The sequence below is a fragment of the Mus musculus genome, chromosome 13 (genome assembly GCF_000001635.26).
Source record: "Mus musculus strain C57BL/6J chromosome 13, GRCm38.p6 C57BL/6J".
Taxonomy (NCBI): Eukaryota; Metazoa; Chordata; class Mammalia; order Rodentia; family Muridae; genus Mus; species Mus musculus.
Window position 1 is genome coordinate 113,163,710 of NC_000079.6, and position 17,952 is coordinate 113,181,661.

General features: G+C 44.1%; 1 protein-coding gene across 1 annotated transcript; it reads right to left on the reverse strand.

The window, feature by feature from the left end:
* Positions 1 to 7,920: 7,920 nt before the first annotated feature.
* Positions 7,921 to 17,256, reverse strand: Gzmk (granzyme K). The gene is made up of 5 exons (NM_008196.2): positions 17,128 to 17,256; positions 16,726 to 16,873; positions 10,214 to 10,364; positions 9,176 to 9,445; positions 7,921 to 8,326 (listed from the first exon to the last, which is right to left on the reverse strand). Exons 1-5 carry the CDS (start codon positions 17,186 to 17,188, stop codon positions 8,165 to 8,167), a joined length of 792 nt encoding a protein of 263 aa, NP_032222.1. The 5' UTR covers positions 17,189 to 17,256; the 3' UTR covers positions 7,921 to 8,164.
* Positions 17,257 to 17,952: the final 696 nt, after the last annotated feature.

Genomic DNA, 17,952 nt, shown 5'->3' on the forward strand with positions numbered 1-17,952 from the left:
CAAGATACCTGTACTGTGCTTGGTTCCATTCTGTGGGCTTGGGTTCCACACTGAATCAAAAGGAGAAAGTGAGCTGAACCCACTCACCCATCCTTCTCTGCTTCCTGGTAGCGCACAGTGAGACGAGCCTCCTGGTCCTGTAGTCCACCCTTCCCTGCCATGGGTCTGGTGGTACATGACACCCCCCCCCCCCGAGCTGTGAGCCAGGTAAGTCCTCCCTCAGAGGTAAGTCCTCCCTCAGAGGTAAGTCCTCCCTCAGAGGTAAGTCCTCCCTCAGAGGTAAGTCCTCCCTCAGGTTACGTCTCTCAGGCATTTTGTTGCAGCAGCAAGACAAGTGACAAACAGTCTTTCCAAGCCTGATACGCAGAGTGGCTCACCAAAACTTTCAAGTAAATAACACTACTCAATGTTCATGGGGTGTCCTGCCCATTCCAGAGCCCCAAGCACGACCAAATAAGCACGGAACTTTCTATATCCCTTGTCTTTATGAAGGAATGTTCACCTTTATGACACTTTCATCCCAGTTATTCAGGAGGCTGAGACAGGAGGATGATAAATTTGAGGTTAGCCTGGGTGGCTTAAGGAGCCTCTGTCTTAAGACTTTTGAAAAAGACTAGAGATATAGCTCAGTCGTAGAATACTTGCCTAACATGTCTAAGTTTAGAGAGGTTGACTCACCAGGGAGAAAGGTGACTTCAAGCTGTGTTATTATAGCTGGATTGAGAATTGTCTCTTCGTCATTTATCATCGCTTCACAACTTGTGAATACAGTGCGTTCTTCTGTCCAGATATTCATCTATTTCTCTAGCCATTAAAAATATTTGTTATGTAGTTACAGGGTAAGTTCTGGCTCTAAGGCACTGAACAAAGCAGCCAGAGGGCCCCGCTCTCATGGAGCTGTTTGACTAAGCATGGATCTCAGTGACATCTCTGATTTTATACTATTTCTATCTAAAATGCTCTTAGGAGTCTGTTTTGCCTAATTACCCCAGACAGTTAACTTGAGGTGTATTTCTTTTCAACTCTACAAACTTGAAGCTCAAACCCTTGGAATGAGAACAGAGGCCTTGTGTCTAAAGGCTGCACATGACAAGCCTGAGCCTGTAGTCTGTGCAGATTTCTGTGGTTTGACCTGACTGTGTGTGAGGTAGGGAGTCTGGGCAGCCCTTTCACCACTGTTTGACAAGGCAAGTGGAGGCCCATCAAAACTAGCACATCAGCCCATTCTACATTAATGCTGTGCTATTTGAATACTTTAAAAATTAAAATAGTGGGAGGGGAAGCTGTGGGTAAAATAAACTTTGGGATGGGGTGGGTATACCCTAGAGCCCCGATGTCTAGTTGAGGGGTTCACTTTTTTTGATCCCTGAGTAGTCAAAGTTCCAGAACCGTCAGATAGCAGTCATCTGGATTCACAGGCAGAGCTGAGTCCTGACTGACTGAGGGAAATGGAGCACTCCTCTGGAAGTCCTCTGGACACTTCTGCACCTCACTTTGCCTAGCTGTCACTCCAATGAATCCACTGGGAGGAGAGCTGTGCTCTCCAAAGGAGTAACCCGTTCACCGCTCATGGATATGGCCCGACTATAGCAATGGCTGTAGTTCTTGTCTACTTTTATGTGGTCGGAAGTGGAGAGCACAGATCTGGTAATCTAGTTCTTTCTCCTTCCCCTACCTTCAGACATTGTTAAATCGGGCTTTGTCTGAACAGACTCACCGTGCTGGAACTTACGCATGAATGAGGTTCCTGGCAATGTTCATGTCCCCATAACAATAATTCCTGTATGTCCCCATCGTAACAAAATGTGGACCACAGTTGTGTTTGTCTCTGATCTGGTACTGTAGCAAGCTACCTGAGATAATCAACTTGAAGAGGAGAAAGGTCCACAGTTCTAGAAGTTTCAGCCCACAGTAGAGTTGAGCAATTGTTTTGGGTTACATGATAGGGAAGCTACTCACCTGCCAGGAAGTAAAGAAAGAGAAGAAAGGGCTGGAGTGTCACCAGCATAAGTTTTGCCTGAAAAGAGAAGAGAGAAGGGAGGAGGGGAGAGAAGACAGAATTTCCACAGTCCTTTTAGATAGCGTGTGTTATACCCCACCACTTAAAGACTTCCACCATCTTTCACAGCCTTTGAGATATGGGCCTTTGAGGCCATTCAAAACCTAAAGTGTAGTATCCATATTTCTATGTTTATATGCCATGTGTAATTTTATTATTATTTTTATGCCGACAGAAATAAATAGGGCAGAAATTCTCTTTTCTTCTTGGCTCCTCCAGTGATCAGCACAGAAGGTGCTGGGAACAGAAGGGTTTGGGAAGTGTTTGTTGAATGTGTGACTAAGTCAGTGAATGAAGAATCGCTCCCTAAAAGTTACATAGTGAAGATTCCAGAATTGGCACGTTTCCGTCATTAAGATGGTTATCCTTTGGGCTGTCATGTGGGGAAGCTTTGATTTCTACAATACTGGTAGCATTCGGGATGTCGCTCCATCCAACTCTCCTTCAATAGAGTTGCTGTTATATTTGTGGATGGAAAAAGCTTCTATATCATTTCAAATGATGGTGAAATAATAGAACAGATAATAACCTCAAACGCCAGACAGCATTATTCACCAGGAACTTTACAAAAAGCAGTTCTACAAGATCCATTTGCAAAATACGCAGGAAGGGAAAAATATTTTTCAGACTCCTGACTACTACGAGTTATTTTTTTTTAATCATCTAATCTTATTTTTATTGTATAGGCGTTTTGTCTGCACGCATGTCCGATCACCATGTGCATGCAGTGCCTGCAGAGGCCAGAGGAAGGAATCAGACCCCCATAACTGGAGTTAGAGATGGTTCTGGGTGCTGGGAACTGATCCCAGGTCCTCTGGAAGAGAAACAAGTTCTCTTAACTCTTAGCATATATTATTATTATTTTTGTTGTTGTTTTAGTTTTTCGAGACCATATATTATTTTTATAGGAACAAAATTAATTGCCACACAGCAGGACATGGCAAAGATTTGTTAGTCAGGGGGGAATGGTGTTTCAATAAAATAAAATTAAATATCATTTTGTCTGAGTTAATTCTTATTTAAATAAGGTAAGGTAGAAATCTAAAGGTTATCTGGGATTTGGGAAAGTCTGGATATTAGGCTATATATAATTCTATATACGTGTCTACATCAAGGGTAGAACTTGTAGGTTCCGATTTCATTTCTGGGATTCTGTGGGATGTATCCTGTAGTCCCCCCGACTTTATCTGGGGAGGATGTCTCAAGAGTCCCAGTGTATGCCTGAAACTGTGAGCAGTACTGAGCCCTGTAACTTAATACCTTCCATCTTTATGCCCGTACCATACACTGTGGCTGTATATTTATCAGTGTGAGACACATAAGCAAAGCAGAATGCATTCCTCACCTTCTTCACAAGTGCATGGCTTGAGGATAGTCTCAGTATACACTCTTTTCCCTCTAAGTTTAGAATGGTTGCCCTCTTTTGCTTAAAGGAAGCCTTCATCCCATGGCTTATCTTTGGCATATTCCAATCGCCAGCATCACTTCATTAATGCACATTGGGTCATTAACAAAGGGTACCCAAACACAAACAGGTCATAGCTCTGAGGGTCTGATCATGGACATGGCTGCCTTGTGTCTAACAGTCAGGTAAAACCCAGAGGAGATACACAAGGAAGGGAGGAGTCAGGCCTTGTGCATGGAGATCTCATTTTCCTCAGAATGTTACCTTACGCAATTTACAACTTATGAATTATATGTGTCTAGAATTTTCCATTTTGACAGATTCAGATCATGTTTGACCATGGTGAAATGAATCCATGGAAACAAAGCCAGAGCTAGCAATAAAGCACTGGTGTGCAGTTCCCAAACATCAGAGGATTAAGTGTTTTATTGAAAGATGTCCATTGGCATGGAGGGTCACTTGTCATCAGGGTCCTTTCTGCTTTGATGTCAAAAGCATCTGGCTTTAAGTTTGCTTCATAGTTGTGGTTCATCTTTATTTCTGGAGGGCTAACCATCACCCCTGTCGTCCAAGGACTTGGCTTTCTTCTGAGTCATGTCTCTTTAAAGAACCCTTCCTAAAGGCTCCAGACATTTACATCTTATTGACCACTACAGACAGGAAGAGAGGCTTGAATGCCATCTTCTGGCCATATGTATCGTGTATCTGTGGCTTCAAATTTAATTAGATTGTTGTTGTTGTTGTTGTTGTGTTATCAGGAAAAGATGGGATGCCTGTTGAATAAAGAAACAGTGTCTGTGGTGCTGAGTGAGTGAGATAGGCCACAGCAGAGACCAAAGCAAAGCAATGCACTGCTACCCAGGGCATGAACCAAGGCCCTGCTTGTACTGTTGCAATCCTGTTGCCAAAGCAGGCACGTGCAAGTGCCTAGGAGAGGGCAGGCAGACTGCTGGCCTGCTGAAAAGCCTCATGGGCTTGTAAATCTTGGGGAATTGACCAAAGTTCAAGGCCTAACCTTTACTGAGGCAGGAAATGAAACTCGATTTTCAGTCCCCAGCCTATGAAAAGTCAAACCGTCTCTCAAAATGAAACTCCAGGGTTAGTGACACGGCTCTGCTCGTGAAGGGGGCTTGCTGCCAAGTCTGACAGCTAGCACTTGATTCCCAAGAGCCTATACTGGTGGCTCTGTACTCTCCCAAGCTGTCCTCTGACTACACATAAGGCACTGTAGCACGTGTGCCCTTCCCCACAAATAAATCAATGCTTTAAACAAGAAATGGGAGTGATCCCAGACACAGGAGTGACGTCATCAGTGTAGCAAAGCAAGGTGTTCATTAACTTGCGATGAGAGACAATGAACGAGGGGATGGAAATGTTCACCGGAGTTCTCTCAGAAACACCACAGCAGGTAAAACCAAGTAACCAGTGAGCATGTGACAGAACCAGGCAAAACCAAAGATGAGTCAGGAGGTGTACACTCCCTTCCTGGGTGACAGCTATGGTCCTCAATCTGCCCTACCTCCTTTTTATTTGGTACCCATGGTTGTTCTTCTTCATCCAAATGAGACCCAGCAACCTTTGAATATATTCTAGCAGGCTTCAGAATTCTGTGTCTCCTCAGAATGCTTTTGCTAACTCTAATCCAGGCTGTAGGGAATACTCCAAGTTCTAAGGAAAAGCCATGGCGTAAACCCCATATGCTGACTCTAATAGGCTGTTACACAGACATGTATGGTTAAAACCAGAAAAAAAGAATGTGATCCTTCCCTGGGAGACCTTGTGAATGACAAGCAGGGTTGGCCAATTTACAGTTATAACTGATTGTTACCAGGCAAACAGGGTCTCAGACCTGAGAGCCAGAACTCCTTACTAACTGGTGCTCTTTTGCAGAGAAGAAAGACATCTGGGATTCCACTACTGTTATAAAACCATAGGCAGGTGGAGGCAGGCAGAAGACATCCAGAGTCATACCCACTGCCACAAGGTGCCACTATGATGCACAAGTATCTGATGGAGAGATAGGAGAGGCCATGGTGATGTCCTGACCCATGCTATTACTGGAGGGACCCTGCCTGGGTCTGTGGCCCTGAGGCAGCAGGGGTTTGTGTCCATGTCCGTGGTCCATGTTACCACCAAAGGCCATGTGAACATCCCTGGTCTGGGCTATTTCATGGTGGCAGTGTTGATGTCCGAGGCTTGTCCAGAGCTGGACCTTGCCCTCACCTGAGCAGAGAGGAAGAGCTGGCCCTGGTGGTGCTGGTACCGACCAACTGTCAGCTGTCAGGCTGACCAACTAGGCCACCACCCAGGCCCAGATTCAGGGCATTGAGTTGGCCTACCCCAACATCTATCCCATCTGTGAACTCCTGGAGTGCACGAAGGGGCTGCTTCTACAAAGCCAAAGCTGCAACAGGATAGCCAAGAGGAGTACCAGGGAAGAGGATTCAGTATTGATAGCATTACAGAAGCCAGAGGCCTTAAACCAGACAAATCACTCATTGCAATGAACATTTGCAAGTAAAGCTGTGTGTGACACACCAAAGCTTCCACGCAAGATGTTTTTTGTTTGTCTTGTTTTCCTTTGAGGGGAGGTTGCAAGAGCAGAGAGCAGGTATGGAGAGACAGGGGGATGAGTGGAATTTAGGTGCATGATGGGAAATTCACACACACACACACACACACACACACACACACACACACACACACACACACACACACACTACAACACACTACAACACAATACAACAAAAAATTCCCCCAAATCAAAACCCATAGGCAGGATGAAATTGGGCAGCCATAAGAGACCCGCATAGATCTGCTAACCATCCCTACCCCATAGGGGTCATAATCGGTCCCCTACTCATTACACATGAGTCCCCTTCCTTCTTAAAATGGACCACTTCCTTTGTTTGGGTGAGACACTAATGTTAGTATCAATATGAATATTTGTGAGCTGTTTCTCCTATTCTCTGGGGGCAGGAGGGAAGGCAGACCACCTGAGTTCTATTCCCAGAAACCATGTTGGGTGTCACATAACCACCTGTAAACGGTGGCTCTAGGAGGCCCTGACACTTGGCACCGGAACTCACACCCTCTCCCATAATTGAAATTAAAAATTCTTTTTAAAAAATGAATTAGCTTCCATTTCCTGTGTACCAGACAATCCAGGGTTCTGAGGGAGAAAGGAAATCAAAATGAAACAAAACAAAGCCTACAGCTTTAGTCACAAATAAGTAACAAATGACTCAGCAAAAAGACTCAAAGAAATTGGCAGTTGAATGGGTTTGGTTGGTTTTGTTGTTTTTTTGTTTTTTTCAACAGGAAGTTAAACTGTTAAAGCTTAAACTGAGGGCTGAAGATTTCAAGACTCTGGGAGCTCACTCAGGATGTTCTTGGTGCTCAGCACACACCATGCTGACAAGTCTTCTGAAGTGCATCTTAGCATTCTGGGAAATTCTGCACTTTGGGAGACACCTGGATCCTTTGCCGTGGGACAGATTGATCGCACTGCCCTCCCCACCTCACATGTGAACTGTTGTAGTCAGCTTGGACTGATTGATTGAAAGACATACTTCAAGTTGGATGACTGAACAAGAATTCCTGAAAAGAAGTTGTGTCTGGATGTGAACAATAAACTCCTGGGAGAGTCGGGTCTGCAGAGACTGATGGTCTGACTGCAATCTGAGTACCATGGCGAGACGGGAGTTTTGTAGGCTCAGAGGCTAACTGTCTTATTATAAGATGTTATGAAGGTTACATATTATTTAGTTTCTTCTAGATTTTCTAATTTATCAGAAGCAACTGATTTTCTATTATTTTATTTTTTAGACATGATCTTTATTTGAGGGTCCAAGCTGGCCTCAATCTCTAGCTACTTTTGCTGAAGCCCGCCTGTGCTGGGATTCTAGGCATGCGTCATCGTGCCTGGCTAGCTGATTTACCTTTACGTCTGACTTTCAGACTCAATTTATGTCTATTCAAACACAATTTGGGGGCAAAAGGTCAATACAATCTATATTACAAATAATCTTATGGTTTTAGACAGTAATACAGTCGGTAGAAGTATGGGAAATATGGCAGAGTATATTAAAATTTTTATCTTTATTATCTTACTTTATTCTCTTTTATTAACATCTAAAAAAATCACACAAGTTCATGGGAGTATAAAATTTCAATTTCCAAGATGAATAAATCCTGAAGATCCATTGTATATGAGTACCTATAGTTGATGATACTTTATTGGATAACTAAGTCTTTTTTAAAGCACTTAACACATTAAAAGCACCTTGAAAACTCTTACCATAACTTAAAACACCCTAATAACTTGAGATGACTTGGCAGAAATCCTAACACAAACAAGGTTGGATGAGGTACCATTATTGCCTTGTGTGGATACCTCATTGCCCCTTGAGGAGTATGGATGGAGGCAAGGGAGATGTTTCTTGACATCCATGCAGACAAACACAGACGTCCACATTTTATTTAGGATGAACGAACACAGTAAAAACAAATCATTAATACACGTGAAAAAAGAGCATGGCTCCCTAACTAAATGAATTTCTGAGAAACAGAAATCCATCCCAGCTGTTCCATGCCCTCCCTATAGCCAGCTGCCTCTGAAGAGGACGCCAGGTCTGCAAGCGCATCCTGGAAAAAGAAGCAAGTGACTGGCAGATCCAGGAAAATCTCAATGTGCAATCTCAATGTGCACGTGATGGGGCAAGCTTGCTTTTGATCCAGGTCTGGTATTTCTTAGTTAATAGCGTATAGATTCCAGGCTTTTTGGCGATGCCACATTTATAGCCCTGAGAGACTAGGGCATGGAAGATGCCTTTGCAGATCAAAGGGCCACCAGAGTCACCCTGGAAAAGGAAAATGGGCAGATACTTAGCGACAAGCTGAAGATAGTTTCCTAAAGCCATCGTTATTTTCAAGTGTTTTTAACAGTTAGGGTTAGGGTTAGGGTTAGGGTTAGGGTTAGGGTTAGGGTTAGGGTTAGGGCTAGGGCTAGGGTTAGGGCTAGGGCTAGGGTTAGGGCTAGGGCTAGGGTTTGGTGGGGTTTTGTTTTGTTTTGTTTTGTTTTTGTTTGTGACTCAGAGTACCTAGCCATAGCCTTTTATTCAGAATAGAATCTCATGTAAGTGTCTGTCCTCTGTCTATGAATGCTTCGCTTTGTCTTAGCCTCTCTGTCTGTAATATGAATTTGTCTCTCTGTCTATTTTATGTCTCTGTTCTCTCTGTCCTATGTCCATGTATATGCTTCTCGTCCCTTTGGGAATCTATGAGTTCTGAGGTTTACTATTTAAAAATCAGGTAGGTATAAAGTTTTAAATTAGCCACTGAAATAGAGGAAAACCTCAAAACTGTGAATTTCATTTTGACACTTGTGGGCCTGGAATCAAATTATCGTTGAGACCAGCAGAAAAGAAAAACAGAGAGTAGTAGATATCAGGATGCCAGGAGCTGTGCCCTCCCCCCTTAGTCCTCCCATTTTGGTTTGAATCTGTCATTTTCATTTGAAATGTCATGCACATTTGAAGATGATGTTGTGCCTGTGACCATTTGCTGACTGGCGTGACTTCAGAGGATGCAAGTTAACAAAGAACACAGCAGAATTCTGTCATAAGTGAAGCACACTCCTAGAGGAGATGCTGTGGCTTTTTAGTTCAAGAGTTGGCTTTCAAATATGAGAACCAGTTAAGGATGCTCACCTTGCAGGAATCCTTTTGACCTCTGGCATCTCCTGCACATATCATGTCCTTGGTTATAACAGGTTTGTGGTTGTAGTAGCTTTGGCTGTTACAGCGTTTTCTACTTATGATGGTAACAGTGACTTCTCTCAGGGTATCAGAGGCGGTTAACAGATCTGGCTTGGTGGTTCCCCAGCCAGTCACCTGGCATTTGGTCCCATCTCTAAGATAGTTTTTGGATCCCAGGTGAAGCAGTTGGACATTCTTGTTTAGTTCTGCAGCAGTGCGAAGCTAAATGATTTAAAAAAAAAAAAAGGTAAATTATTCTTCCCCAGCCTTTTTCTGTAATAAGACCTCACTTGACTGTGCATTGGGTGTGTGGTCCCTCTGCCTCAGGGAGGTGTCCCTCCCTCTTGATAATGATCCGATGCTGTATCGTTGACTGTTGTTTTTTCGGAATGTGCTTTCCACTCTCCATGGAGATCGCTGGTGTTTGGGGAGGCGAGCTTATAGAGAAAGAGTTCCACCCTGTCTGGAGCAAACTGGCCTTTGCCCTGCATTGGATGGCTTTCTACGGACTGACATGTATAGGTCGTGACTTAGTGGGCTGGGCTGTTTCCTGCTGGATAGGCCCCTGGAGTATGCTCTAGCCTCCATTTGGACTGGACAAAGTGTGGTCTAGACTGAGTTGTAACTTCCTTCTCGTTCCCTGAAGTCACTTGGTTGTTACATACTTGGCTCTGTTACATAAACAACTGTTGTCATTTTCAGTTGCTAATGTAAAAAGCATTTGGGGGAAAAGCATTTCCTGTGGATCCTTGGGTCTGCTGACCTGTTGCTCTTCTATATAGTGAGCGGTAGTGTTGGCTTCTCTTATATAAACATATGCGTTTATCATTCTTTTCTTTCAGGAGAGGGTATGGGATAACGTGATCCTTCATAGAATATTTCAGTCACCACAAACATGGGAGGGTGCTACCGAAATTCCCTCAGTGGTTAATTAACTGATCCATCCTGTGTGAGAATATCGAAGGGACGGAAGGCGGCAAATCGACCTACCTTTATCAGCATGATGTCATGCGATGCGGAACCGGACTGAAGTCGTGAGAATGGGATGAACTTTTTAATTTCAAATGTCTGCTTCATGGGCTCATTCTTGGAAAGAGAATGTGCTCCTAAAACCACGGTGGGAGAGTGGCCTCTGGGAAACCTGAAGGGGGCAAAGAAAATGGAGGTAACACGGTGATGGCCTGACCTTCCAGTCAGAGCAAGAGATGATGCAGAGCCACTTGCATGGAGGACCAAGGACAGAGTCCATGATGGAGGCCCCAGTGGATCATCTCTGTCCGTGTGCTCCGTTACTAGAGCCATTGCATCTGTCCAACAGTGTTCTGTGCTTAGATGACTAAGGTGAGGACGAGGTTACACTGGCTCATCTGTCTGAGGAGATTCCTGTTAGGTAGCGTGGGACTGTTACATAGCAACCTAGGACACTCGAGCACATTCATAGCCGGTGGTGAAAATAGAAATGATTTTGTTTAGGGGAGTTTTGGCAGCCTGTTGAAACCATTTGCATGTTATAGATATTTCCTGTTGAAGTGTACTTCCAAAAAAGCCACTTGAAATACTTTCTGAAAATAAGAAGGTGCTAAAAAGGACAGAGAAATGGAGCCTAGTGGGAGAGTGCTTGTCTACCATGCACAAGGTCCTGTATTCAAAACACACACGCGCGCGCACACACACACACACACACACCACACACACGCACACACACATGCAAACAAGAACAAGAACAAGAAAAGAAAGAAGAAACATGCCAGTATAGTCCCCACCATGAAAAACAAAGGCAGAATTATTACAAATTTTTTCTGTAACTCAACTGGTTACATAGCCTTGCCTTAAAATGAAACTCTTATTTTTTGCTACAAGAAAAAAAAATGGAGGCAGGATACAGCAGAGATACATACACTTACACATAGATCTGTTTTCTTAAAATTAGAAGTGGGCACAGGAGTGCAAAGCAAATGAAAGGGATGGCTGTTTTGGGTTTCGAGCCTGTGCCCAGACCTGTTGTGGGAGGAAACACACACAGCAGACCTGTGACTGCCTGCAATTACCACTTCTTGGTTTCTACCAAAAGAGCTTATTTTGGGAATTCCAGCTTTATTTGTTGAAAAGTTTGCCTATTTCGAAATCGGAATGGGGATGGAATTTCTCAGGGGATGTGGATTGGATTTCCTAGGATTGATTCGAATTCAAATCCAACATGCCTGCTAACCCAAAGCTCTGGAGGATGAGGACAAGCCAAAATCCCCAGGAGCAACAGGCTAACAGGAAAGTGGGTGTGTCTGTAACTGCTCTCCCATGGACAGACAGACTGACTGACAGATGTGAGGGCCAAACACTGCTGTGGAAGGTAGACTCAGGTGAAGGGAGATGGCTGAGATTTCAGGTGCTCATTAGCTGTTACCTTGTTCTTTGGCTAGCTATTGACTTTGAAATTTTGTCTCTGCAGGGACAGGCTAAATAACCCTGCTCCTTGAATTTCAACTGTCCCACCATGGTCAAATTTTCTGCCCATGGAATAAATAAAATTACCTGAGTTCTAGAATTCTCTCTCTCTCTCTCTCTTTCTCTCTCTCTTGCTCTCTCTCTCTCTCTCTCCCTCTCTCTCCCTCTCTCTCCCTCTCTCTCTCCCTCCCTCTCTCCCTCTCTCTTCTCTGGTTTTATTTAGTTGTCTATTGTTTATTTGTTTGTTTTGAGACAGAGTTTTTGTTTTGTTTTGTTTGTTTTGTTTTGTTTTGTTTTGTTTTGAGATAGGGCTTCTCTGTGTAACAGTCTTAGAACTCACTTTGTAGACCAGGCTGGTCTCAAACTCACAGATATTAATCTGCCTCTGTCTCCTGAGTGCTGGAATTAAAGGAGTGCTCACCACCACTCATCTGATTCTATTTCTTTAAAAACAAACAAACAAACAAACAAACAAAAACCTTTTTTACACACACACACACACACACACACACACACACGTACTGTGGTGTGTGCATAGAGGTTAGAGGACAGCTTTCGGGAGTCAGCTCTCAGGTTGTCAGGCAGCTTCATAGTAAGTCCCTTTACTTGATGTCCCTTTACTCGATCCTTCTCTTTATTTCAATCTAGATATGAATTTGCACGGGAGAGAAGTAATAGCGTCAGGCTCATTAATTTGTACATCAGAAAGTTTTTCTAGGAGTGGCCTTACACATATGGAGGGATTTGTATGGAGTTTCCTAAGTCCCACCCTGACTGCCCAGTGATGGAATTACATATGGAGTAGAATCACAGTATTGCTTATAGTATGTTTTTTCTTTCACTCTCTGCTGAAGATGACTGCCAATATTTCTCAACGGGGCCCAGATACTCTTCTCAGCATAAAAGTCACTGGGCTGCATTTGTCTCATTAGACCTCTGACTGGTTCGAAGTGACCCATCTCACACAGAGAGGATACAGAACCTAAACCTTCGGGTATAGTGTTGTTTCCGTGTTGCCTGTCTCCCTCCCTCCCTCCCTCCCTCCCTCCCTCCCTCCCTCCCTCTTTTCTCTGCTTCTCTAACATCTTGCTTTTTCGGCCAGCCTGTCTTGATGCTGAGCAGAGCTCCTGGTGAAAGCCGTTCCTGAGGTCTGGCATCAAAGGCAGGGTTCCAATGTCTTGGAATCTCTCTTTGCTCACACAGAGAAAAGTTGCTGGCTGTCAGAAAGCAAAATACTCCCAGTCTTGTCCCACCATCAATACAAGAGGACCACCGTGTTCATGGCTGGTTATTGCCATAGAAGGCCACAATGACGGTACAGTTGATAACGTTTGCTAAGGTGTTGCATTCTGCGCTATGCTTTTCATACTTTTCCATCGCCAAAGCAGCAGCCCAGTGAGCTACCTGTGAAGATGATGCTCATTTTACGGACCAGGAAGTGGAGGTTCATGTGACAGGATTTTCCCTGTCCAATCACATTAAAAAATTCAGGGCAGCAGGAGGCCTGTGATTGGACAGGGGGAAGGGAGGCGGAGCTAAGAGTTATAGGGAGAGAGAAGGAGGCAGGTCAAGATGGAGGCACACTGAGCCAATGTGGCTTTAACCAGCCACAGGTAGTTACGATATCATAAGGTTAGAATAATTGGGATAAAGCTTTTATCATTTTCAATTGGTTCTGAAATTATTGTGCTGGCATCTTGTAAATTGAGAATTTATTGATACATAAATCTGATTGGTTAATTATAAGCTTCTTGACTTTTGTTTCTATGGGGTAAATGGGTGTTTTGTGGCTGAACGTGGGCTGGACCGTCATTGTGTGGGGTTGGCGTGGCAACGATCTACCAAGGGACTCAGGAGCTCGGCCCAGAGAGACCTCTGAATTGAGATGACTTGGCTGGTCTTGGCGCGCCGGACTGGCCAGCAGTAACGATGCTGCAACAGGATCCTTCTGCACACGTTTATTGGGAGAGCTTGATTGCAGAGGCGAAGAGACCCCAAGCCCAGAACTGGTGCTGCTTATATAGGCCTAAGAGAGGCGTGTCTCACACCCGAATTGGTTATGCACTAAGCCTCATTTGCATGTTCCTCATCTGATTGGCTACTCTCTCTTTGTACCTCACAGAGCCTCATTATCATACCTCATTTGCATGTCTCACATCTGATTGGTTATATTCCCAAAGCCTCATTATCATGCCCGGGCCAGGCAGTGTCTTTGCAAAAAACTTTACTGCATATGTACACATTGGTTGTTTGTCCAAACTTATGCATGGTGGCCAGCAGTAGTCAGTGCCACTCTGCAAAGGCACATGTGGCTTCCCACAGGCTGGAGCCATGTGGTCTGCCGGTTGCGGGTTTAAGTAAATTGAACCCAAGAAGATAGTAGGTTGGAGGGTCTGGGATGTACACCCAGGCAGGGTAAGAGCTCTTGATTTGGGCATGGGGTGTAGTAGTAGACCGCTTGCCTAGCAGGCACAAGGCCTCTGGTTCAATTCCCCCAAGGGTTCAAGCCCCAGAACAATAAAATAAGAAACAGTTGCATTCCTTTGCCTTTGAAACTGGAGGTGTGTGGGAGGGGTCCAGGACGGTTCCTTTACTTAGGCAGGAGAGAAGAGACTCAAGGAAGGAGGGAGGCACAGGGGTAAGAGGTTTGCTTTTGACCAGTCAAAGTAAATTATGCAAAAGTGGGTTTTTCCTTACTGTATTTCTTCTGCCTTTCTTTCCTTGTAGACCGGGCCTTGCTAGGTGTCTCAGGCTAGCCTCAAACTAGAGATCCTCCCGCCTTTGCCACCATGGATAACTGAGAAGACACGGAGGGAGGAATAGAATACATGGGTGGTGAGAGAGAGAGAGAGAGAGAGAGAGAGAGAGAGAGAGAGAGAGAGAGAGAGAGAGAGAGACTTCTTCCCAAATTTGGCTTACTTTGTCACTGTGCTGAAAGGAGGCCTGGCTTGGTAAACTGTTCCCTCAGGAGCCTTTGAGTACATTTGTGGGAAGCCACCATTGAACTGTTTCATAAATATTTTGAATTTCATAAGACTTAATATTTTTCCAAGCAGTGATCTGCCTACATTTTTACACCCAAATCTCCCTTGGAGGAAATTCGATCCACATAGTTCAGAGTTGTTTATATGCCAGCCATTTAAAATAATATTTAGCAAGATTTTTTTTTTTTAAACTCCAAGGCCCTTTTGTAAGACACCAAGACCACACTTCAGTTCTTCCTCCCTCCCTCCCTCCCTTCCTCCTTCCTTCCTTCTCCCCCTCCCTTCTTTTCTCCCTTCCCTTTCCATTATATTATTATTATTATTTTAAAGCTATTTCCCTCTTCCAATTTGTAAATGTGCTTTCCTTGAGTTTAATCTTCTAGGCAAATTTTTAAAAAATAACAATATTATCCCCTTCCTGCTGGGACTTCATACGTCATATGCCACGTTTCACACTTAGCCCCCAACCCAAATCCTCTCCTTCGCTTCTGCTTTCTACCTCATTTGTCGAGCGTCTCTACATTTAGCTCCGTGTCTGGGGAGCTGCGAGTGAGCAGGTATTTGGAGAGGCACGAACTTCGCTTTGAATGAAATTCTCTAGTGCTGCAGAGAGCAGGAGAGAAGTCTGGGTGGGTGGGGGGGAGGTGCAAGGGTGGGTGAGGATGTGATGGTGGAATCCAGCAACTCACTCTGTAGGAACAGAGGGGTTGTCGTTTCCCTGTTTCCAGGCTGCTGAGCATCCAACATGGTTCCATTAAAATGGGACAACCATACACCATACACTACCCAAAGCAGGGTGAATCAAGTCAGTTGTTTTGTTTAGCTGGTTTTGATGTATATAACAATCATATGTGTGTGTGTGTGTGTGTGTGTGTGTGTGTGTGTGTGTGTGTGCATTTATATGTATGCCTATCAATCCTTGGCTAGTCTGGAATTCAGACCAGGCAAGCCTTGAACTTACACAGATTGCCTGCCTCTGCTTCCTGAGTACTGGGATTAAAAGCATATGAAATCATGCCTGCTTATTTTTTATTGCTTTTATTCACTTTATTTTGTGTGTGAGTGTTTTGCTTATATGTATGTTTGTGTGCCACATGCATGCATGGTACATGCAGAGATCAGAAGAGGGCATTGGATACCTGTAACTAGAGTTAGCTGATGGTTGTGAACCACCATTTCAGTCTAGCCCTGGTTTTCTATAAGAGCGGTAAGTGCTCTTAAGCACGGAGCCATCTCTCCAGTCCCTAAAATAAGTTCTTAAGTGAAACACTATACTGTTGTAAGGGAAAAAAGAACTGGGAGCCAAGCTTTAAAAAGCAAATATGGAAACAGAAGAAACAAAGTCAGAATACTCAAGTGAGCGCCACATCAGGGGTCTACTGGCAGCAACCCGAGATCAGCAACCTGAGATAGATCACATCAGGGGTATCTTTGCAGCAACCCGAGATAGATTTTATACTTCATCTTAAGCTGAAAGAGACTTGGAGGTTGTCCTCCACAGTCTGGAAAGCCTCCTTTCAATATCCTAAAGACGAATACCGTGTTCTGCTTCACGTTTTATAAACCTTCTCTAACTGTGCTCCCCCAACCTCAGGAAGTGCCTGCTTCTTACTGCTGTGATTTCCAGAGTGTGAGCCTTGGAATTCTGGGGTGAAGGGTAAGGCTGAGGAAGTAAGGAGTCTGCAAATCCAGCACCAGGGCACACACTCACAGTGTCCTCTGTGATGTATCTCTGCTTACTGAACGTGTTAAATATTCTGCTGAAATATCTAAATAGAAACACCAGTTCTCAAAAGCCCACCAAAGAAGAGACAGTAACTTCCCCTTGTCCACAGGCTTCCTCTCAGCAATTTCAGTTGCTTGCGGTCCACTGCTGTAGCAAACATTACATGAAATATTCCAGAGATAAATGATACATGCAATTTAAATGACATACGAGAGTAGATTGATTTAATTGTCCTCTTATCGCCTTGGTTAATCTTACTGTACTTAATTCATTGACTAGACTTTACCCTGTGTGTGTTCTTCATCTTGGACATAGACAACCACCTGCATGGAAAAGCACAGGGGACTCACCAAGAGTAGCAGTGGGCGGCTGTTAGCACCCACTGTGGGTGGATCAGGACTCCTCCACAAATATGCTTGCTGCGGTACTGGATGGACGCCATAAATGGCCTGGAATGCGGCTGGACTTCCCTCCCTCCAATAATTTCAGTATGGAAACCTGCAAAAGTAAGCCAAAAGATTTTACACGATCCAGCAGTGACATCTCGTTCCTCTGATAGCAGGCACCATTACCCTTATATCCCTTTCTAAGACTAATAAAACAACAACGGTGCTCAATACTTAGTGTACCTTTTCCGGCTAGCAGTTGTATAAACCAAAACAGGTAAGAGGGGAAACACTGTTTACAGAATAACAACACAATCACTAAAGATTCACATCATTACACATAAGCCAGGGGTATGGGATACTTACACTCTGAAGACATATAAACGCCAGCCACCAGGGAAACCAGAGCCCATGAAGAAAACCTCATAATTACAGGGCTTCGGTGTTAAGGAGCACGGACAAACTGCTTGCTTCGTGGTTGATGAAGGAGACTGTGAAGATGGGTTTTGGTTCTTGTTGTTCTTGCAGGTTTCTCACCTCACACGTCCCAGACGTTAGATTTTTCACACCCAAGGTTTCAAAGCCTCTATTAGTCTGGGGGAAGTTCCGGTACAACGGGTGAAGGAATAAAAGATACGCAGGCCAGAAGACCCCAGAGAGGTGTAGACAGTTGAAAGCTGTTCTTTGCTCTAAAGCAGTGGCTCTCAACCTGTGGGTCACGACACCTTTGGGAGTCTCATATCAGATATCCTGCATATTAGATATTTGCATTATATAGCCAAATGAAGTAATGAAGTACCAATGGAATAATGTTATGGTTGGGAGTCACTATAACATGAGGACCTCTATTAAAAGGTCGCAGCACTAAGAACCAATGCTCTAACAGTTCCCTCAGCATGAAACGGTGCCTATCGGGTTTACTTCCCCTTTGCCTCTTTGCATGGATGGATTTGTGATGGAGAAGGACAGAGTCTCGCACAGATCCTCGAAAGCTTTACGGTGTGATTTAGATGTCACTTGAATGTCATCCAGAGAAACCCACATGTCTCATAGGATGCACATTCCTTGTCTTACCATTTCCTTTAAATGTGACCAGATTTGGTTAAATTTTAGTTACATTTTTTTTAGAGATTTAATAATGTTATTAAAGAGGAATACTGGCAACATATTTTTTACTCAAACTCTCTTTGA